This window comes from Punica granatum, chromosome 8, assembly GCF_007655135.1.
Source record: "Punica granatum isolate Tunisia-2019 chromosome 8, ASM765513v2, whole genome shotgun sequence".
Taxonomy (NCBI): Eukaryota; Viridiplantae; Streptophyta; class Magnoliopsida; order Myrtales; family Lythraceae; genus Punica; species Punica granatum.
Window position 1 is genome coordinate 5,873,459 of NC_045134.1, and position 22,647 is coordinate 5,896,105.

Here is a 22,647-nt window from a genome sequence, read left to right on the forward strand (position 1 = left end):
GAATGATGTTCCTAATGCAGAATTTTTATTAATCCCCCTCTAATTGAAAAATTACTGCTAATGGCTGATGGGATGTGGGACAGACTGGTTATATGGTCTTTTAGCTCCAAACTGGGATCCAAGTTTATCCAATAGTATCACTATGCAAGATAAGAGCTTGAAGACTTAGATGCACCTGTGGCAAATCGGAAGTGAACTCTTCTCGTCCATGTTTGGAACATGAATGTGGTCAGCTCAAAATGGGTGTTTAAATCAAAAACATTTCATGCCGATGATTGGCTTGATCATCTCAAAGTTTGTCCGCTCGCCAAGGGCTACCTCAAGAGGAGGGAATCGACTTGCTCGAAACCTCTAACTCGGTCATCAAGTCAGGAACTATTGACATTCTTCTTCATCAAGCTGTGGTCTGTAATTGGCCAACTAGCCAACTAGACATAAAGAGCGCTTTTTTCCGCTGGCACTCTTGAAGTTCTATCTACACATAGTAGCTGCTCAGTTTTTTGGGATTTCTTCTCGACCATACCGTGACCACCTACTAAAGCGAGTCCTTTATGACCTCCAACATGGTCCTAGAGCTTGGTTCAACAAATTAATTGACTTTCTCTTGGGCTTTGATCGAGAGTTATCTTGCAGTTCGGCTGATCCATCACTGTTTGTCCATCATTTTGATGGCCATGCTATTCTATTACTACTCTCATTGTGTGGGCGACATAATTCTTGCACAAGATTCTTCTTTTCTCGTGGACTAGCTTTAATGTGCCACTGGCAAGGGCCTTTGTCATGAAGAATCTTGGTCCACTCCACTATTAAGTATTTCTTTGTTAATTCTTTTTCCTTCCTCTTTTGGGGTAGTGTGGTGGTCCGACAACAGTTGGCTTTATCCTTTTGCCCGTCCAAAGTGTGCATGTGACCTTTTGAATCGGACCCTTATATCAATCAATGCAAGTTTATTGCTACTCTATCAATATTAGGAACAGACAGCAGACCATAATTAAGATCTTAGTCTTACTTCTAAATTATGTCATTGATTTCTTTAATATCTCACCCTCTCACTATGCCCGATTTCACGTCTGCAGTGAACAAAGTTTATCAACAAATGCACCAACTAACATGTTGACTTCAAATGGCAGTGGTGAGACGTATATCTTGCGTAATGCATGGTATATACTTTGCATTCCAGACATTGTGTACCCTCCCATCGTAATCTTGACTGCACGTCGTTACCTCAAGAAGAGCAGGTGTAATCTCACCCTCAAGAATACAAGAGTATGATCAAAAGGGATTTTCGAACAATAGTACTGAAGATCTCTTCTTGAAGAATTTTCGAGAAAAGAACAATTATTCAAGCGTTTTGCTTCCTTTCCTGAACACTTCTAAGGATTGTTTCACACTTTGGACAAGTGACATGTTGTCCATTACTGGATGAATCTCCCCTATCGATTCCAAACCTTGCGATAAGCTTCTATGTCAAAAATTCACACTGCTAGTAGAACAAATAATTGATCCATAGTGATGCTTGATGGTACCTGTCCTGTCCATTGCACTCTTGTAATCGGTGATTTATCCTGTTGAGGCAATAAATCAATGATCCAAGCTCGATTCAAACTCTGGAACGATGCTCCTAATGCAGAATTTTCATGATTTTTCTTTTATTATTTTGATATATTTTGTTTTATTTTTTAAATTAAAATAATTATCTTTTCAAATTTAAAAATATCATGTGAGCATTTTATGAGAGTTCGAGGGGTAGAACTGTAGTAGTATAAGAAACAAAATATTTAATATTAAGAAAAATTAAACAAAATAAAAGAATTAGGATTAAAAAGCTTTTAAAAGTTAGGGACTAAAGTTAAAATATTCTCTAATAAAATCTCTTATAAAAGGACGAAAATAGAAAAATAATCAAGGGTATTGGATAAAAATGAATCAAGAGAAAGAAAAAAGGACTGAAACAAAGTATTCGAAAGTATAGGATCTAAACGATAAAAAAATTAGAAAAATGATGAAAGTAGAAAAATATCTAGACTTAAAGGACCAAATGTATAATTTGCCCTTTTAGATAAGTGATTAGTGTAATATGAATGTTCTTTATTGACTTTTCACATGCATATCCAAGCCCTTTATGTAGTTTGCATTATGTATGTGCAGGAACACTAATTAACGTCTTAGCTTAGAGCCCTCTCCCCCGTGCAACTATAGTTCTCCTAATAGTTCTCCTAAAGGGAGAGTCACACGTGTGTAGAAAAGTATCCTCGAGAGGATTCTGTAGTTACTACATTGCACGGAAATAATTATGTAAATATAAAATAATTTTCTTTGATTCTTTAAATTACTACCCGAACCTTACCCAATTTTCAATTGGAGTTACCGGCCGGACCCTACTCTAACGGATAGGTTTTCACCGGTTCAAGGTATACCTGATATTCATGTACACCATTAACCATAACTCATGCCATGACTTGGGGAGTACGTGGCATTAATGATTAAACGGACAAAAATGTAAATGTTCATATAGGCTTTTGTCAATTCAACCGTCAAGATCCTTTATATCCATTATCATGTGCTCTATTTAAATACTGAAAAAGAAAAGGAAAAAAAAAGATGATCGTTGATATATCCTGCCTTTTAGGAATGATAATATTTCCTAGAGATCCATCACTTTGTATATGAGAGGTCGAATCCGCGCACTGATTACATTTGTGTTGCATGAGACCGTTCAAGTGTTCACTTAACACAAGTTCTTGTTGCCTGATCATATGTATTCATGCTCGAATAGACCGGCTGTGTTTGGATATTTAACGTCACACCCCGTACTTAGCATGACAAGGGAATCACAAGCCTGGAAAGAGGTATTTATTATGGCAAGAACTTTCAAGGTAAAGCCTAAAGGAGAGAAGTGAAAGTATATGCCAAGAACTTTCAGGATCCATGCCATTGATTAATTGATAAGCGGAGAGAAAGGGAAAAGGATGAGATGATTGGCAATGGTTCGGGCAAATTCAGCTTTTCTTTTCCCCTATCGATACCTTTTGCTTCTTTTCCGGAACACTTCTAAGGATTGTTTCACACTTTGGAAAAGTGACATGTCGTCTATTATTGAATGGATATCCATAATAATAGACGACATGTCAAAATATATTTTGAGAGGGAAAATAGTAAATTAAGAGGGTAAATTAAGAGGGAGAGAGAAGATAGTATGGGGTCACTTTAGGGCTATAACTCCATCCACAATTACACTTTGCAACACAGTTCTATGCATTAAAGTTTACGATGTTCTTGCTTGGTGTGCCATTACCAACCTTGTAGGTGTGGTTCGTGGCTATCGAACAACAATCGCCTTTACTTTTTCTGTATTTTTTCATTTCGTTACTCGCAAATTTTAATGCCAATTCTCCCAACGTAAACTTCCACTCCCCTGTCAAGATTGCCTGAAACGCTAGCCCTTCTCATTCTCTTGAATAGGTTCACAATTTTTCTTTTACCCTCACGAGGGATTTTCGAACAATAGTACTCAAGATCTCTTCTTGAAGAATTTTCGAGAAAAGAACAATTATTCAATTTATTTAATTTTTGTACACCTCCGTCCAAAATTCAAGTCATTTATGGTAAGGTTAAATATATGTAGCCCATTCATACGGTCATATCACTCTACGACACAACCCTTCAAGTGGTTATGTTCTCCTTTGAGCCACCGTCAATTCTTTCATCAGACAGTCATATCCATTCGAAATTAATTATTTTTCGACTAACAGCCTGAATTATTAGATATAGCATGTTCATCTAATCTAATCGTGGATTTATATAGATGGATTTATGACAAACATTTTGTCCAAAAATTTTGCTCTCTTAAATTTTCCATCCATTTCGCTTACGTGGCGCGCTTACATTTCTAATGGCTCCCATGTGGTAGCTACCGACTGTTAACTGTCACGTGGCAAACAATCATTGGCTGAGTAGGCCCATTTATATTTTTTAATAAAATCATTCTGAAAATTAAAAAATCAAAATTGAAAAAAAAAACTTAAGGGAGGAAAGGAGGTGGGGGCCTTGACTCCGATTGCCCCCCCTCGAAATTTGGGTCGCCGGTAACCTCTCCTGGTCATCGGCAATCCCAATTTGGAGGGTAGCGGCTGGCATTGAGACCCCCACTGCTGGAATCGAACAACCCCAATTGAGTGGGTGGTGGCCGGCGGCGAGGCCCCTACCACTAGCCACGGCCTCGGTCCTCTCTTTTCTTTTCTTTTTTATTTTTCATTTTTTCTAAATTTTTACTTGATGTGGCCAATCCTTGTATGCCACGTGGCATCACTAACTGCTGTTAACTGACAAGAAGGTGTCGTTAGCCATGTGTGCAAGCCACATCAGTAAATGGGATGGAAAATTCAACTGATAGTACGTGTGAATCTTAAGTAATAGTTGGTGATTTTTTGCACTACTTTTGAAGTTCGCGGTAAATTTGAGATTTCATGCATAGTTCATGATTTTTTGTGTTATTTACTCTTTTTTTACTGGTTCTTAATTTCAATACTTGGAACCTACTCATATCTATATTTATACATATATTAAAACAAAACCTGAACCGTATTCTCACACAGTCACATTATTAAAAATAACAAAAGTTCTCGGCCGAATTCTTAGGCCGCCGCATCATCAAAAATAAAAAACAGAACTCTCTTGCTTTGTCACGTCATCACTTATGTATTAAGAAATTTTTTTACCTATAATTATGTGGTAGAATATATATTATTCGCATATAATCCAACATAATTTATACTATACACATTAGTTACTATTTCAGAAATTTTTTTATATTGTAATAATTGAATTGCCATTCATATATATTGTAGCAAAGTATAGAGTTGGAAAGCAATAATATCGAGGGTTTATAATATTTATAGAGTTACCCTTTGCATTATGGGCAAATATATTCTTGTAATATTAACACCAATCGAATTCCAATTTATATAATATTGTTTGTTTATATTGTTGTTTATATTTTGCAGTACATATATAACAAAGACAGGTAGACAAAGGGAGATTTTTCTTTTTCTTTTTGCGAGATTTTAATTATATTGAAGCTATATATATATATATATATATATATATGCCTTTATATTATCGTTTGCAAAGATGTGTTGGTGTCTTTGCTGACTTTATATTTATATTGTGTTATATGCTCATCCATGACCAACACCAATTGATCTATTTCAATTTGATCGTTTCAAAAAGGATTCATCAGGTTTTCTCTTCAAGTACTTTTTTATGATATATTTTCTATGGTTGATATATATATTTGCTCGCAAATTTTCATTCAATTCATCTTTTCACATATTTGTATGAGAATTTTTTACATTTTTATTGATATATTTGCTCACATATTGTAATTCAATTCTATTCTTTTCCTTCATTTTCTTTAATGACCTTTTAGTTTGTCCATATATTTATAAAATTTTTCTAAACCAAAATAATTGAGAGATTATTTGTACCGTTCCCGTGCAACGGGCGGGTATTCAACTAGTTTTTATTCAAAGCTACCCAGTACCGACTCAATGGGATAGGTTCCAACTGATTGCAAGTCTATCATATATCCATGTGCACTCCTAACTGTATTTGTAGATTAATTATTATAATCAATTTTAGAATAGGGTATTACATTTACTAAGATCAGGTCATTTGGAATATATAGTTAATTTTACTATATAATGATTGGTTATTAGTGTCTCTTAATTGAAAGTTTAAGTTTTTTGCTTCTGAGGAGTTTGCTCCTGCATTCATATGGGAAATATTTCAAATTGCATACTTTTGGGTCTTTCTAATATATTTTACTTTTTTTTATGTCATTCCTTTGCAAGAAGAACGTTATTAAATTATCATGGGTGTCGGATGCCCATAACGGAAGTAGAAAGAATAACCATAGAAAATTCAGCAACAAGTTCGAGAGGAAACACACATCACGAACTCATATCACACGATTGATTTGTAATTTGTTTATGCTGGGAATATATTGTTGTTGTCAGAATACGGAACGTACAGTAATTTTCAGTACCCAGGAAGGAGCAGGGGAGACATGATGAAGAAGCACACATGTTATAACGTGGTAGCTAAAACCATTACGATAGTACATCCACCCACATACAACAACACATCCCATAGCATTAAACCAAATACGAAAAGGCAGGAGATCTCATCTCCTTTATTGAGCTGCATGTGCTGAAATTACATGTTCATACATTTTTTTTGGTTTAACTGAAGATCCAAAATGAAGTTCGATCTTCAGTTTACTTGGAGGAACTTGGTAGTTCCTTAAAAGCATCGACTCTTAACTTTGCTTAACATGGTATGAATCTCCATTGTCATTGCTGTGCGACTTTCTTATTAGAACCTTCTGTTTTGCTCCATAGGCGCTGGTAAATTCCAGGGGATCACTAGAGTATCAGCAGTGGAAGCTCCATCTGATGACATGACCCTTTGGTATGAGGGAATCATCCTAACAACCTCCTCACGCTGCTTTATTGAAGTTAAAAGGAGGATAAGTGCATGCGAATGGGAAGGAGCCAGGTTGGTCAGGGTTGGGAAAGCCAGTTCCCGAGCTCCCACCACCAGCTTGAGTCAGAGTCGCAAGCAATTGTGCGAAGCCGCCCGGAGGGCATATCCCCTGCTGCTGAAGATTAGCCATCATAGGCCCCATCCATGCCAAGAAGGCAGCTTGATTAGCGCCAGATGATGCCCCGCCAGGAAACCCCGGGACTTGAGGAGGGTTTGGGAAGGATGGTGCCCCAGGAACAATTGGGAAGGAGGGTGCCCCAGGAATATTGGGGAAGGATGGTAAGCTTGGCCCGGGCCACTGAATTAGTTTAGGGGATAACATTGCGAAAAGCCATGCCCACCAAGTGCCATTCTTGCTATCACCAGAGCTCTCAGGGAATGTCATGCACTGCTCCGGCTTTAGCACATTGCATCGGATCAATACTAGCCTCACGAGATTCCCCATGAGATCGAATATTTCCTTGCGCAGTTTGATGTTCTCATTGATGACCTCACGTAGGACTTGTAGATTGTAAGTGAGCACAATCCACTCGTTAAAGCCACCAATCTCTTTATGAAGATGCAAGAGTCGGCCATTCTCTTCCACTTCGGGTTTCACCCCGATCCGGCTCTTCAAGTTCTGGAGTTGCACTTGTAGGTGGCTCATCTTAGTGCTGATTTTGGTCAAGTCTGGCCTGATAGATTCGAACCAATCTGCCAAGAAATGACGAAAAATCAAGAAAGTTAAATAAAAATCAAGAAAATCAAAGTGGTTGGTTTGAACCAATCAAGCACTGTTCCAGCTTTGGCACATCGCATCGGGTCAAGATAAAAAATGTAGAAAATCAAATAGAAGATGCAGAAATTTGTAATTAAAAATGCCCAAATTAGGTAATGTTGGATAGGAAAGAGGCACCTATGGCACATATACCTTATGCTCAGAAAGCTTTGGAGATTTGTGTGGATGCCCTCGCCTTGAATGCCTTCCCCTTTTATAGGGATGGAGTGTAGATAAAAAGTGGACGGGCTGGATTAAAGAGAATCTAACCGCGATGTATGATTCAGTTAACGAGCTATGTACGCTATTAACAGTCAAGCCAACTCTCGAGCGAGAATTATTTTCAACCAATAGCTGAACACACCTCATGTTTTTATCAACAAAAATGAAAGCACAAGGAAATTACTGGGGAGAAGTCCTCTAGAAAGCTCTGCTATTCTTTTTTCCGTTTCCCCTTTACTTATTAAATCTTCGCAAATGATCAAGATGAGGAGCTCGAATTTGTCATTGATTAACAGAAGATGATAAAATTATACATGGGAGAAGACATGGATCAACAGGAACCTATTCTTAAAACTTGGAAACAGCCTGCGCTCCGGCCGTGTAATTACCCAATAACACAAGTATCTCGACTATTATTTTCTCATAACCAGACACATTATTTTTTTGGTACCCTCATCGCCTATGTTTTTTGGTTTTCTCTTTTCCAGCATCCAATTAAAACTTGCTAATGCCATCTTGGTCCGTAAGTCTCGTGATATTTTTCTCACTATCATTTAATATAACGTGAATCATCGGGAGGTGGAGAAGGAAGTCTAAATGAAAGAACTTTTAGGATCCATTCCGTGAACTTTCAGAGTTCAATTTCTTTACAAGAATGGCGTAATGCACGCTACCAATCGCTTGGAATTAAAAGGTTTTGCATTCAATTCTCATCAAAGGAAACCCAACCTTCATGTTGCTTAGATCCCCGAGTGGATAGCTGCAGGTATGCTAAGTGTGAACTGTTCCCTTTCTTCTATATATTTTGCATTTCATTTTCAGCAAGATCGAGAATCCATCGAGGCTATTCCATTAAAGATGAAATTGACAAAAGTGATGCTCATCATGGACGATAATTGTTTGTCCATTAATTTCTTCTTTCTTTTCTACTTTCACATGTCTTTTCCTCGACCTGCATCACGCGCTTGGGGGAAAAGCTAATTTAATGATTAAGGGGACAAAACATTTAATTGAATGATAGAGACTTAATCCTTTTTGGATGGAGATTTTTCATTTTTTCCAGAGACTTCTCATTTTGTGCATGTGAACAGGAATTTAATGGAAGCACTTTCAGGGGAATTGAGGAGAGAAGGGAAGTTTAAGGAAATTAGGAACTTTCAGGATCCATATATGAGCCAGGAATCCTAACTGGCACATTCCTAGACGAAATCAATGGACGCCGGAAATTTCTAGACTAAATAAGTATATAGTAAGGAGCTTCTTTTTCGGTGTGTGCTCTGATATCTAAAATCTAATTATGAACTCTGATTAATCCAGTTTGAGTCAAATCGGCTCATTAAAAAATAAGACTTTTCTAGCATGAATTTTCATCATTCAGAATATACCAATTCGATACCCTATTGGAAAGAAACTTTTAGGATCCATACTATCGAGGAAAATTATATATGTAATGCCACAAAAGAGGACATCTTTAAATTTTTATTTTCTCACATAAATTGAAGCAATTATCTGAGCAGCCTAACTTCTCTCCAGTTGAGAGTACCCTTTTTGGTTTTTCTTTGTCTTCACTTCTTTTGAGAAACCAAATTCACTCGGCGATTGTCAATTGCTGATTTTGTAAAAGAATGTGAAAGGAATATCATTTGTGAAAGGAATATTCGGCACATTATCAACCCATAACACGACATGGCACCGAAACCAAATTTTCAGTGCATCATCATTAGTATGGTATGGCATATATATTATGTTCTCTCTGAAAAGGAATACCATTTGCCAACTCTTTTTTCGTTTTAGGCTGAGTAACCGTATGAATGGATGCCATGCGTCATAATGAGCATCTTAATCAATAATAATATTGGGGCGACGCTAATCGAAACGATCCCTATTTGATGTCTTTACTAAAGGGGTCGTTTCATACACCAATATTCTTGGGTAAGGGACCCCTGTACTGTCCAATAAGCTCTCAGTGACAGCGTCGAGTCGTGCTAGCTTATCATGCTAAGGATCATGGATGCTTTGGATGAACAAGGGCCGTTGCTTTGAGTGAGTGAGAGGAAAGAGCAAAGGGGACCAAATGAAACTTCTTCAACTTTGCTTGTGGCCCGTTGAGTTGAGTGAGTGCGAGAGAGAGAGAAAGAGAGCGAGCAAAGGGAAAGAGAGAAGATGGTGGAATAAATGGATACATAGTAAATTATATCAAATTTATCATATTAGTCTCTCTTTTTTCGCTGAGAAGATAATTTTAATCTTAACTTTGTAGTTATTATGATCTGAGAAATAAATTATATGGATTTTTTCGAAAGAAAAAGTGAGAACAGAAGAAATTTGTTGCTTCATAATACTAATAGAGAATAGACATTTATGTGCAAGATAAGCAACTCATATGTCTACAACTGCCACCATGCTAAGGATATACAACTACGTACTTGAACAAGTGTGGGTTGATCAAGCAGTTCGGTCTGCTCTCCTTAAACAAGATTTCGATTTGAGTCTTGTGAATTGATAATCAGAAATCCATAATTAGAAGAGATTTACCACTTAATTGCTGAGAGAGCGGCCCATATGAACCCAATGGAATTCAATATAAATGGGCCAATCAGGTTCGAACTAGATTAGTGGAAACCAATTGATTTCTGCTCACCAAGGTGAATACCCAAAAAAAAAAACATACTTGGCTAATATTGTATTTTCAAAATGGGGTATTTACCTAAAATGGCCCATGGTTTGCTCGTTTTGTCAAATCTATTATATGCTTTTTTTGTCAAATCTATCACATGGTTTACTTTTTGTATCAAATCTATCCCGGCGTTATCTTTTCCGTCGACATCTAATGGCCGTTGTGACGTGGAGCCTATGTGGCAAGTGTGGCCCACTATCTCTCCACGTGCCACGTCAGCACGGCCGTTAGATGTTGACGGAAAAGATAAGGGATAGATTTGATGCAAAAAGTAAACCATGGAATAGATTTGACAAAAAAAAAAGCATATAATAGATTTGATAAAACGGACAAACCATGGGCCATTTTAAGTAAAAATCCCTTTTCAAAATACTATTTTGTTAAAGAAACGAGGCCTCTTTCCTACATTAGTGAGACTCGTCAATAATTACATCGGGACAAAGGCAATGACGTGTATATCTTATAAAAAGTAAAAGTAATGATGTGATATAAAATGGATATAATATAGTAACTCACGTTCTCACGTGATAATAAAAAAAAAATTATATTCAATATCCATGATTGGGCTACTCGTAATTTTTTATTTACTATTGGAATTTCTATTATATTATATTAGACATATGAATATCTTTTGTAATGAACAAAAAAAAGTAATAATATGCTATGGATTCGGGAGTTACCTAACAAACATACCTACATATCCAAAAAGAAAATTCCAGCATGACACATGTCAATGGAGTCATGGTAACCTCGCATGGGAGCCGTTGGATAAGAGTGTTATATTCAGGGTCCATGCGCATGCATCACCCGGCTCCCATGCGGGAGTACCATGATCTTGTGCCATGTTAGAAGCTCCATCCACAGAGCATTGTAGAATAAATAAAGCTTTGGTGAATGTGTTTTTTTTTTTTTTTGGGGACAAAAGCTTTGGTGAAGTGACAAGACCCTTTACCATTACTCTTTCAGACCCACATATGAAATAACTTTTCTTCTTTCCGTTGCATTTTTTTCCCTTTCTTTCTCGAGGCTAATAATTGTGGAAGACTGTAAACGTTGTTCATCATCTATATAAAGGGAACTATGAGTAGCTGTTGGAGACAAGGCGTCTTGAAAGTCTCTAGTTTTCTCACACACGCAAATCAATTGTCTGTGAGTTTTGTCTTGCAACTTCTTCTCCTCCACTCTGCTTCCCATTGATTGCTTTATTTCCATATTATAAACATACATAAATAAAATACACACTGACTCTGGATATATTTTTTCCCTTGTAATTTAATCTGCATCGATCAATCCTATGCCTATGCGATGAATAGCGAGGAATAAATAAGCAAACAGCAATTTTCGCCCTCTCAAGCTAAACTGTGCTTATTCTCTTCTCCCTTTCTTTTTTGGCGTGCAGAAGTTAAGAGGCCTAGGGAAAAGAGGCATGGCGACTGTGGAGGTGAGGCAGGCGGCCCTCAAGAGGTACCTGGATGAGATCAAGCAGAAAAATGCAGGGTCCCAGGCGCTTGAGGAGAATACCGACACGAAGATGCTGCACATGAATGCTCCCCTGGGTGGCTGGAAGGAGTGGTCGACTCTAACATACGACCACAACGTCCTCGGGGACCTGCTTCTGACGGAGAACGAACAGCTAAAGAAGATCAAGGAGGAAGTGGAGAACATGATCAAAGTGCTCTCCCCTCCTGCCCCAGGTGCCTTTCCTTGGTCCGTTCCTCAGAGCTTCCCGACACTTAATTTTCCGATGCCTCAGAGCCGATCCGCTAAAGTGAAAGTGGAAGAAGAGGGAACCGGTCTCGTAGAGAAGTCTTAATGACATTGGCTGCTAGGTAGCACCCCTTGGTTAATCGTTTGGTGAAATGGAGATTCCATTCGCTAAATGTCCATGTTATGGTTCACGGCCTTTATGATGGGCCGGTGAGCAATAATTGGGGACGGACTCATCTATGAATTAATGATCTGCTTTGGGACTGGGTCGTCAACGGTAGTGTAGGAAACGGAGACTCCGTTTCTGAAGGCTCCATACTCGTGCCTCTCACGACTTCAAGCACTTCCATGTTCTATGAGTCAAGTCACCTTGGATGTCTGTGTGCGCGTCCGAAATAAAATAAATCAATGTACTCTTTTGATGGTGTGATATCTGAATATCAAATAAATTTCAGCTTGTCTAGCGTCTACCTTCCGATACATGATACCGCAATAAGTTGACGGATTCTGTACCGAATTGTCAAATGCATCATGTGAACAAACCGACGGTCAAGTTCATCTCGTGACCCATTGAGTATACAATGTCTAGTTCCGGGAAAGTAAAAGTGGTGGATAAAAAATTTCTCTATAGGCTCAATTAGAATATGAAAGGATACATGGAAGAATATTGTGTTTGATAACAACTTATATGAAATAAGTATATCAAATTAATTATCAGTTAGTTATATAAGAAAATAAATCGGAGAAAAAGGGAAAAAAATTATGCATGGGGTCTAAAATATTTAATCATTGCGACAGAAATTACTTAATGAGTAAATAATAAATTTTGAGTCAATGAAATGAATCATTTTTCACTTATCAGTGCCTTTAACCCATACGAAATATCTTTTCATCCTTCCCTCTTCTAATATATATTTATTTCCTCAACTAATTAAGTGTTTCATTTTGAAGCACTTATCCAAAAAATAAAATTTGAAGCACTTAACTTATCAAGCCCCACCATAAATACCTTAATACCATGACAATTTTTAGTCAAGATGACTTATCTTATGTTAATTTAAAGGTCATCGTGTATACTCGTCTAGGTATGTTTTATAATGATCACTTAGCGTGGTGGCGTCATGCTAGCGTGGTGGTGTCGTGCCTCCTAATCAAAAGGCTTTTGATGTTATTATTCCCTATATAAACTTGGCATGGCTAGAGAAACGCAAAAAAATCCATGAACAATAAAAGATTTTCTCGATTGAAAGCTGAATGGCATCTGGCTGAGAACAAGTTAATTTTGCCCGTAGAACTCGACTTGCACCTATCGAATATTCTTAATTCTAGGGCAAGATATCAAAATGAACAACAAGTTGTGATCTTCGTTCTCGACCAAATACAGCTGGGAAGTTTGTCGGGCACGTTTTTAATGTCAATTGTACTAAGATGGCAAACGATTAGGGGTTAACTAGTTTTTTACCAGTGGTGTGTGTATGTTATTATGTTGTGCTCATCATCCTTACATATGCTGATGCCACTATCAGCTGCTGTTTGAATTGCACCATGGAGCTCCTACTTCATTAATGTGCAATCCGTATCTTGGCCTTTGAGTATAGTACCACTTCGCTCCGCGACTTTTTTTACGTTAAGTTACATTACTAGAGGCTCATAGCCTAATAAAGGGATATATATATATATATATATATATATATATATATAGAGAGAGAGAGAGAGAGAGAGAGAGAGAGAGAGAGAGAGAGATAAATGGTCACGTAAAAAGAAGGCTCATAAAACTTTTAGGTATATTTCAAGTAAGCACTATTCTCCTTTTGTCTGCAGTCTGCTCCGCTGCCCTTTTACACTATCAAGATTTTATGCAAGGGATGTCAGTCTCACCATCGGGCCAAGGTGCATGCCTGGTAGGAGATGGAGTCAGAGCAAAAGATGTCTAGGCCGATATGCAAAGAGAGGTTAGCCTGCGAAGATGGAAAATAAACGAGCTCAACAAATGTAACTTGTGTCAGAAGGATGATTATCAGTTTTAAGGTAGTACATACTACATATATCTTTCAGTTGAGAATTATCATATATCTTTGAGTTGAGAACTATGCCTATAACAGCAGACTCGTTGAATGTGATAGATGACGCATCTCGCTTTGCGGCTCATGGGATTTGTAAGAAGGAGAGAAAGAGAATGATGAATAAGAACTAATGAAGGAGAACACAATTATTATATAGTCACTAATACATAGTTAATACATCCACATATGGTGAATTATAACCCATCATATTCCAGACACACTATCAAGGGCAAGTACATCAGAGGTAAGAGACGACCTCATCTCGCTTATTATTAATCTAGCATATATCCACATTACAGCATCACACATATGTGTTGGATCATTGTAACAACACCGGGACGAAAGTCGAATCTTCGTGATCTTTATGGAGAGACTTGGTAGTTCCTTTGAGACTCATGGCTTCCAAACTTGTCTTGATAACATGTTATGAAGAAGCACCATTGTCATCATTGCCGTGGCTTTCCCAATCAAAATGGTGTGCTTCATGCCATTCCATTTACTTGATGCCATGTCGGCAATGGAAGCTCCATTTGCCCAAATGATCCCTTTGCAAATATATATAAAAATAAGCTCAAATTCTACCAGCAAGTGTACTGGGTCAGATCAAGTAATATAGTGATGAATAGAGTGTCGATCCCACAAGGATTAATTAAGTACTAAACCTATATTAGATTCTATTATTATCTAAGCAATCAAATTAAGAGAATTAACTAATTAACTACTAATCAACCTAAATCGTCACAAAGAGCAGAAAGAGAATTGTACGAAAATATATCAATTGAAAGTGGGAAAAACAGAATCCACCCTAGTTTCACTAATCAGATTGCCATCATGTTATATAGACTGATAGCTATGTGATTATTCAAGTGAGTTTATCAAGCCTTTAAAATTAAAGTCTTAAACCTCTAATTAATCAATCAGCTCCCGCATCTCTAATTAATAGTGGACTCTAAATTATAATCATACACCTTCCAGTGCTATGATTGTCTAATGCCCTAAATTAATTATCCCTAATGTCTTAGCGAATAACTAACTAGAAACATTGCATTAATCCCTGGATAATCTCTAATTAAACTAATTAACGCAGCTATCGCATTTAACTAATTAGTCTAATCAAGAATTCCTAACAAACACTATATCAACTCCCGTATCAATAGTGTTTCTAACAATTATAACCAATTAAGAATTAAAATTGAAATTATAGGAATTGCAATCATGAATCATCAACACATCTATTAATCCTATAACATGGCGACAATCATCATATTAGCTACCTAGGGTTTCATCATATTCCCACAAAAGAAGCTTAGAATATCATGGAATTGAAAACACAATTATAATTCCAAGGAGTCATTGCAATAGAATTCATATTCAGCAGTAAACTCAAGATATTGAATCCTAAAACAAAAACCCAACAATTCCTTTAAGGAATTATCTCTTCCACAATTCTTCGCTTCAAATCAATTGATCCAGGTGACGGCTCCAGACAAGACCCTCTCCAAAAACTCTCTAGGTTAAAAGAATGGTGAAAGATGGCTCCCCCCTAGGGTTTCCTAATCTTGTTATGAGGAGTATTTATATCCACAACAAAAAAAAGATTTCCGAAAGATATATGCTGGCTCCAAATTGCGCAAAACTCCTCAATATTGCTCGTAATTCCATCTAAGTCCTCAAAGACCTACAATATCAAATTACACATAATTAAGCACCGACTTCTTATAATTTCTATAAAATTAATAATAATTTAACATGAATTGCACAATAAAATATGAGTATAATATGCCCTTATCACCAAACAGACCCTCAGCATCAACGAGTCGTATCAATCACTTCAAGCAGCTTTCAAAGCATATTACTGAAATTACTCAGAGGAGTGCGTGTGGCGAAGTTGAATTGATTAGGATTCGTGAAGCCAGTCCCCAAACTCCCCGAGCCACCTTGATTCTGGACAAAGCATGGCCAAAACCTGCCCGACGCAGGTTTTAGGAAGCATGACATCCCAGAGCTCGGGGGATTTGGAGGCCATGTCCCTGGTTGTTCAGTGTCTTTGACACAAGCCATGCCCATAAAGCGGCTTGATTATTTGAGGATGCCCCTCCAGGAGCTCCAATGCCTGGAGGAGGGTTTGGAAAGCATGATGTCCCAGGCCCAGGTAAGTTAAAGTTCAGAGGGGATGTCCCAAGCTGTTGAGGATTAGCAGGGTTCATCATTGACACCAGCCATGCCAATAAGGCGGCTTGATTATTGGAGGATGCCCCGCTGGGAAATGTCGTGCCTGGAAGAAGGTTTGGGAAGCATGGTGTCCCTTCAAGGCCTGGCATGTTGAAGTTCGGAGGGGACAACCCAGGCTGTTGAGGTTTAGTGGGGTTCATCATTGACATCAGCCATGCCCATAAGGCAGCCCGATTATTTGAGGAACAGCTGGACCCTCCCATGCCTGGAGGAATATTTTGGAAGCATGATGTCCCAGGGCCGAGCAATTAGGGTTCGGAGGGGACGCCACGGGCTGTTGAGGATTCGAGGGGTTCATCATTGATACCAACAATGCCCATAAGGCAGCTTGATCATTTGAGGAAGCCCCGTTGGAAACTCCAGTGCCTGGAGGAGGGGTTGGGAAGGATGATGTCCCAGAGCCCAGCAAGTTAAGGTTTGGAGGGTTCGTCCCAGGTAGTTGAGGATTAGCAGGGTTCATCATTGAAACCAACCATGCCCATAAGGCAGCTTGATTATTTGAGGATTCCCCACTGGAAACTCCCGTCCCTAGTGGAGGATTTGGGAAGCCCGATGCCCCAGGGCCAGGCAAGTGAAGGCTCGGAGGGAACGTCCCATGCTGTTGAGGATTAGTAGTATTCATCATTGACATCAACCATGCCCATAATGCAGCTTGATTATTTGAAGATGCCCCTCCAGTGCTTGGAGGAGGGGTTGGGGAGCATGCAGTCCCTGGGCTGAGCAAGTTGAGGTTCGGAGAGGAGGTCCCGGGCTGTTGAGGATTAGTAAGGTTCATCATTGACACCAGCCATGCCCATAAGGCAGCCTGATTATTTGAGGATGCCTCACTGGACGATCCGCTGCTTGGAGGAAGATTTGGGGAGCATGATGTCCCAGGGCCGAGCAAATTCAGGTTCGGAGGAGATGTCTCGGACTGTTGAGGATTCGTGGGGTTCATCATTGACACCAACAATGCCCATAAGGCAGCTTGATCATTTGAGGATGCTCCGGTGCCTAGAGGAGGGGTTGGGAAGCATGATGCACTAGAGCCCAGCAAGTTAAGGTTAGAAGGAGATGTCCCGGGTTGTTGAGGATTAGCAAGGTTCATGATTGACATCAGCCACGCCCATAAGGCGGCTTGATTATATGAGGATGCCCCACCAGAAGCTGCGGTGCCTAGAAGAGGGTTTGGGAAGCAAGATGCCCCGGAGCCAGGTAAACTAAGGTTTGCTCCCGGCTTTTGAGAATCAGCAGGGTTCATCAATGATGCCACCCATGCCCAGAGGACTGCTTGATTACTCAGGAATGCCCCGCCAGGAACTCCAGTGCCTGGAAGGGGGCTTGGGAAGCATGTTATTTCGAAAGGATTCGGGATGGATGTCCCTGGTAAATGAAGTTTAGGGGACAATATTGCGAAGAGCCATGCCCACCAAGTGCCTTGTTTGGTCGAGGTATCACCATAGCTCGCAGGGAATGTCATGCATTGATCCGGCTTTAAGACATTGCATCGGATCAATACTAGCTTCACGAAATTCCCCATGAAATCGAATATTTCCTTGCGTAGTTTGATGTTCTCTCTGATGATGTCTTGCAGAACCTGTAGATTGTAAGTGAGGGCAATCCACTCGTTAAACCCACCAATATCTTTATGAAGATGCACGAATCGATCATTCTCTTCCACTTCAGGTTTCACTCCGATCCTGCTCTTGAAGTTCTGGAGTTGTACTTGCAGTTGGACAATCTTATTGTTGATTTCGGTCCACTCTGCCACAAAATTTACATTAGGATAAAAATTAAGAAAGACAGAGAAAAAAGAATGATGCAGAAGTATTATTTGGAAAGAAGTTTGTCCAAATACCCGAGTTGTCCTGATTATTCAAGCATGGCAAGCATGTCCCTGCCCACTGAAGTTTAGGGGATAATATCGCAAACAGCCATGCCCACCAGGTCCCTTGTTTGGTCGAGCTGTCACCTGAGCTCTCAGGGAATGTCATGCATTGTTCCGGACTTAGCACATTGCATCGGAACAATACTAGCTTCACGAAATTCCCCATGAGATCCAATATTTCCTTTCGCAGTTTGATGTTCTTGTTGATGACCTCACGTAGGACTTGTAGATTGTAAGTGAGCACAATCCACTCGTTAAAGCCGCCAATATCTTTATGAAGATGCAAGAGTTGGCCATTCTCTTCCACTTCGGGTTTCACCCTGACCCGAAGTTCTTTATGAAGATGCAATATCTTTATGAAGTTCTGGAGTTGGACTTGTAGATGACTCATCTTATTGCTGATGTTGATCGAATCTGCCACAAAATCGAGACCAGGATGATAAAAGAGAAAATACGTGAAGGAAGAAGAAAAATAGAAGACGCAGAATTATTTGTAATTAAAAGAAACTGCTCATCTACGAGCCGATCACTTGCCTTAGAGCTCTGGAGATTTCTATGAGATGCCTGTCTTTCGTCCCCAATGTCTACCCACCTTATATGGAGGGTTGAGCTAAGCATGTGCTTAATTTGTTACATCCACAAAAGGAGTGATGTGGATGTGGATATGCCCCCTGCCCTCTGTCGTTTTGCAAATAAAGAAAGATCTGTGTGAACTGATCGGACGGTGGCGGTTTCATTTTTCAATTGAAAGGCCCCTAATGACACCGACAACTAGCTTTAGGATACCACTGCTAGGTTAAATTTTGATCGTTATATATCTCGAAGAGGGAGAGGGGATATGGCGCCGAGGGCCCACCATCCTACGATTTCTTCATCATTTCCTACATTATTTTAATAATCAAGATTTTTTTAAAATAATCAACAGGTTCCTGGAAATGCTAATAACCAGAGTAATGCAAACTAAACAATAGCAGTCAAAATGGTACTATGAATAAATACGCTAATAATTAGTAACTACATTAGTGCGCTTTTGAAGACATTAACAAACGAAGCCGTAAAAATTCGATGTATATTGCGAAGAAACATTAGTGGACAATGTTCTGTTGATAGATGGCCGGCTAAAAGTAAGCAAATCAAGGATTGAGAATGTATCATGCCGGGAGAGTTTTATCCTTTTATGAATCGACCCAACTCGATTGTATTTGTCAACGTCCAAATGAAGTTGTGGATATCATGATTCACACAAAAAAAAAAGTCATTAGAAATGTACAATATATTGTCCATTTGTTCTCCCTCCGACTGTGAGTGTCTATCTTTCATAAATATTTAGAATTTGAAAGCTCAATCAGCTCCATTAGATATTATATTTTTCTTTTCTTTTTTTAATTATAGTTCATCAAGATTTCATTAATAGAGTTGATCTTACCATAAGAACATAATAAAAGATTCATAAGAAAGATCAAAACAACAAAAAAACATGAACAGGGGCACGAGGGGATATTATATATGTTATTGTCGTCCATAATTCACGGCGAAGGAATATAGCTTAATTTTAATGGAAGGATCTTTCAGATTCATATTGCCACGTGACTAGTTCATGGCCTTATTAATGATTAAGCGGACAAAAAACGTAAAATGAAAAAGCTAATTTAATGGAACGATCATATTTTATATTAGGCCGTTGACATCCTATAAGATCAAAAATAATTTAATGGGCAGAACTCTCAGGATTCATCCACTGGAGTAGGCGTCTTCCATGTATAGACAATCAAATCAAAGACTCAATCAGGTTCATTAGATATTATATTTTTATGTTCATCCTTGAAAAATAAGGTTGAAGGGGGAAAAGCTAATCTAATGGAAAGAACTTTCAGGATTCATGGCACGACTTGGGAACTATACGTGGCGTTATTACATGATCAAGGGGACAAAAGGATCCTGTCTTTTTAGGATGGATTTTTTACTTTTTTTCAGAGACTTCTCACTAATCTATATATATATATAATATATATGAAATCAAGTATACGTAGAAATTTTTTCGCCATCACCTCATTAAAAATAAGAGACGAAATTATCTCGCTTTATCACATTATTACTTATGTATTAAGATAATTTTTTCATTAATTATGTAATAAAATATATATTATTTTCTACAAAAAAATATATGTTATTTACTTATAGCTTAACAGAATATATAATAAATACATTAGCTGCTGCTACGGAAATTTTTTAATCAAATTGTCATTTATACATTAGAAAATATAGAGTTGGAAACCAATACTAACGAGAATTTATAATATTTATAGAGTTATCATTTACATTATGAACAAATATATTCTTATAATATTAACCACAATCAAATTTCCATTTATATAATATTTTATTTGTTAATATTGTCATTTATGTTGTGTCTTTGTATATATACAGGAAAAAAGACATTTTGGTAGTATAATTTTAGCTTTCGGTCAATTTTGAACCTCTAAGTTTTAAAAGTGCAAAATTAGTCTTATACGTTTACTTCGTAAGACTATTTTGGTTTCATGACTTATAGGATCAGAAATATCTTTCTTTTTCAAAACTTATAGAATCACATTTTAATTTAAAGTCAACTTATAGGACTAAAAATGTATTTTTCAAAACTTATGGGACTGATTAGATAATTTTAAATTTTGTAAGACCAAAAATTGACTCAATAGCAAATTTATATCATCAAAAATATATATTTTTTTTCCTATATATATAGTTATTGCATGAGTTGAATAAAGAGAGACAAAGAGAGATTTTACTTTTTGCGAAAGGCAAGGCTTGGGGAGTCAACAACTTACGATGCCACGTCATTGTTAACATTAAGGAAATTTTTATATATTTATTAAGGAGTATAATTAGGCAAATTAGAATACATGATGCAATATATTTTCAAATAGAGGTATATTAGTGGAATTCGGGAAAGTACAATGTACTTAAAAATATGTTTTCAATGGGAGCATATTAATAGAATATAGTCTAATAAAAGCATTTAGAATATGTAATGAAATATAACCCATCGTTTATACTAAGAAAATTTTATACATAAGTCAAGAAGATACTATGGAATATATATGTTATATATATACATATATATATATATATATAGAATATCTACGACTGAATATAGACTAATAAGGGCATTGTAATTTACGATTAGTTTACCATATACAACATCAATGGTTGTAATTAAAGAGAATTAATATCAATGTTGTCCCGAGAAGTCACTTATCGGCCACAGCCCGGTGTTGATGGGGTTCGGTTGTCATTCTAGGGGGCGGCTGCTCTTCTCTTTGCCACTTTGCGACTCATCATCAAATTTTTTTTCCTTTTATTTCATCTTCATCCAATTGGAACAATCAAAGCAATTGATGTGTAAATTTGAAAATGATTATTTCGATATTGATTGTTTTGGTAGGATTTTTATTTCAATTCTATTATGAGTGTCGCTTCAATAATTGTAAGTCTTTTATGATTTCTATATCTTCAATATTTTTTATTCTTATTTTATAATTTAATGAAAATTATTTCTCCATAAAATTCTAGTTTGATATTTATTATTACTCTTTGATTGAGTTTTGATTCGTAAAATGAATTTTATAATGCAAATTTCAAATTAATTGCTTCTACATTGATTGCTTAAATAATCTTCTCCAAATTTTTCTTTTTCTTGGTTTAACTTTGATTTGTTGAATGAATTTTTTTAATGCAAATTGGAAAAATTATTGTTTTGACATTGATCGTTTTGACAAGATCTCTATTACAGTTCCATTATAGGTGTTGCTTCAATAACTGTAAGACTTTTTTAATGTATATACTTTGGTTATTTCTTTTTTATTCTTATTTCATAATTTAATGAAAAATTTTTCTTCGTGAACTTCGAGTTTAGTACATTTATTTATTTGTTCTTATTCATTGGTTGAATTTTGATTTGTAGAATAAATTTTTAATGCAAAGTTTGATGGAATAAATTTTATTATCTGTAGAATAAGTTTTGATTTGTTGCTTTAGTAATTGAAAATCCTTCAATATGTCTTTTTTATTCTTATTTTAAAATTCAATTGGATCTTTCTTTCATCGACTTTGAATTCAATATTTTAATTTATTTTATTTATTATTATAAAGTTTGATTTGAGTAGTCATAATAATGATACTAAATTAATTTCTATAGTTTTAGATTATTTTTTATCAATACCTAATTTTACATAAAACTCAATAATTATATATATTTATATATATTATATAAAATTCTGGAACTCATTATTGTGTTTCTTCACATTTCGAATTCTCATTTTACCCTTTCATGCATGTACACAGTTTTCTTTAATTCCTATTTTGTCAATGCAATATACGTGGACAGCTTCCTAAACTCTATTCACTTATTCAATGTATGAAAGCATAGTTTATATTCAAAATACAACTTGACTATTTGTATTAGTGTCCATTGAAATAAAAAATAATGTAAAAATTCAATAATATATACTTAACTCACTAAAGTATTTTCGTACTTATCACTATTAATTGTGCCTCTTAAATCATAATTAAATGATGG

General features: G+C 36.9%; 3 protein-coding genes across 4 annotated transcripts; 1 reads left to right on the plus strand and 2 right to left on the minus strand.

Moving 5' to 3' along the window:
• Positions 1–6,068: 6,068 nt before the first annotated feature.
• On the minus strand, positions 6,069–7,605 carry LOC116215950. The gene is made up of 2 exons (XM_031551779.1): positions 7,457–7,605; positions 6,069–7,239 (listed from the first exon to the last, which is right to left on the minus strand). Exon 2 carries the CDS (start codon positions 7,190–7,192, stop codon positions 6,500–6,502), a length of 693 nt encoding a protein of 230 aa, XP_031407639.1. The 5' UTR covers positions 7,193–7,239; positions 7,457–7,605; the 3' UTR covers positions 6,069–6,499.
• Positions 7,606–11,192: 3,587 nt separating this feature from the next.
• LOC116186991 lies at positions 11,193–12,379 on the plus strand. Of its 2 annotated transcripts, none has more exons than XM_031515558.1 (2): positions 11,193–11,351; positions 11,602–12,379. In XM_031515558.1, the coding sequence occupies exons 1-2, from the start codon at positions 11,283–11,285 to the stop codon at positions 12,013–12,015; spliced, it is 483 nt and encodes a 160-aa protein (XP_031371418.1). In that variant the 5' UTR covers positions 11,193–11,282; the 3' UTR covers positions 12,016–12,379. The 2 variants fall into 2 exon arrangements, with proteins under 2 accessions (XP_031371418.1, XP_031371419.1); XM_031515559.1 differs by having other exon boundaries at positions 11,294–11,347.
• A 3,575-nt stretch (positions 12,380–15,954) lies between these two features.
• On the minus strand, positions 15,955–16,344 carry LOC116188668 (putative biopolymer transport protein ExbD). The gene has a single exon (XM_031518157.1). It carries the CDS (start codon positions 16,342–16,344, stop codon positions 15,955–15,957), a length of 390 nt encoding a protein of 129 aa, XP_031374017.1.
• Positions 16,345–22,647: the final 6,303 nt, after the last annotated feature.

Bases quoted from the DNA above. Each gene is read 5' to 3' on its own strand.
- LOC116215950 (XM_031551779.1), bottom strand. From the start codon at position 7,192: ATGAGCCACCTACAAGTGCAACTCCAGAACTTGAAGAGCCGGATCGGG.
- LOC116186991 (XM_031515558.1), top strand. From the start codon at position 11,283: ATGAGTAGCTGTTGGAGACAAGGCGTCTTGAAAGTCTCTAGTTTTCTC. The intron at 11,352-11,601 runs GTGAGTTTTGTC...TTTGGCGTGCAG, and splicing joins CACACGCAAATCAATTGTCT to AAGTTAAGAGGCCTAGGGAA.
- LOC116188668 (XM_031518157.1), bottom strand. From the start codon at position 16,344: ATGAACCCCACTAAACCTCAACAGCCTGGGTTGTCCCCTCCGAACTTC.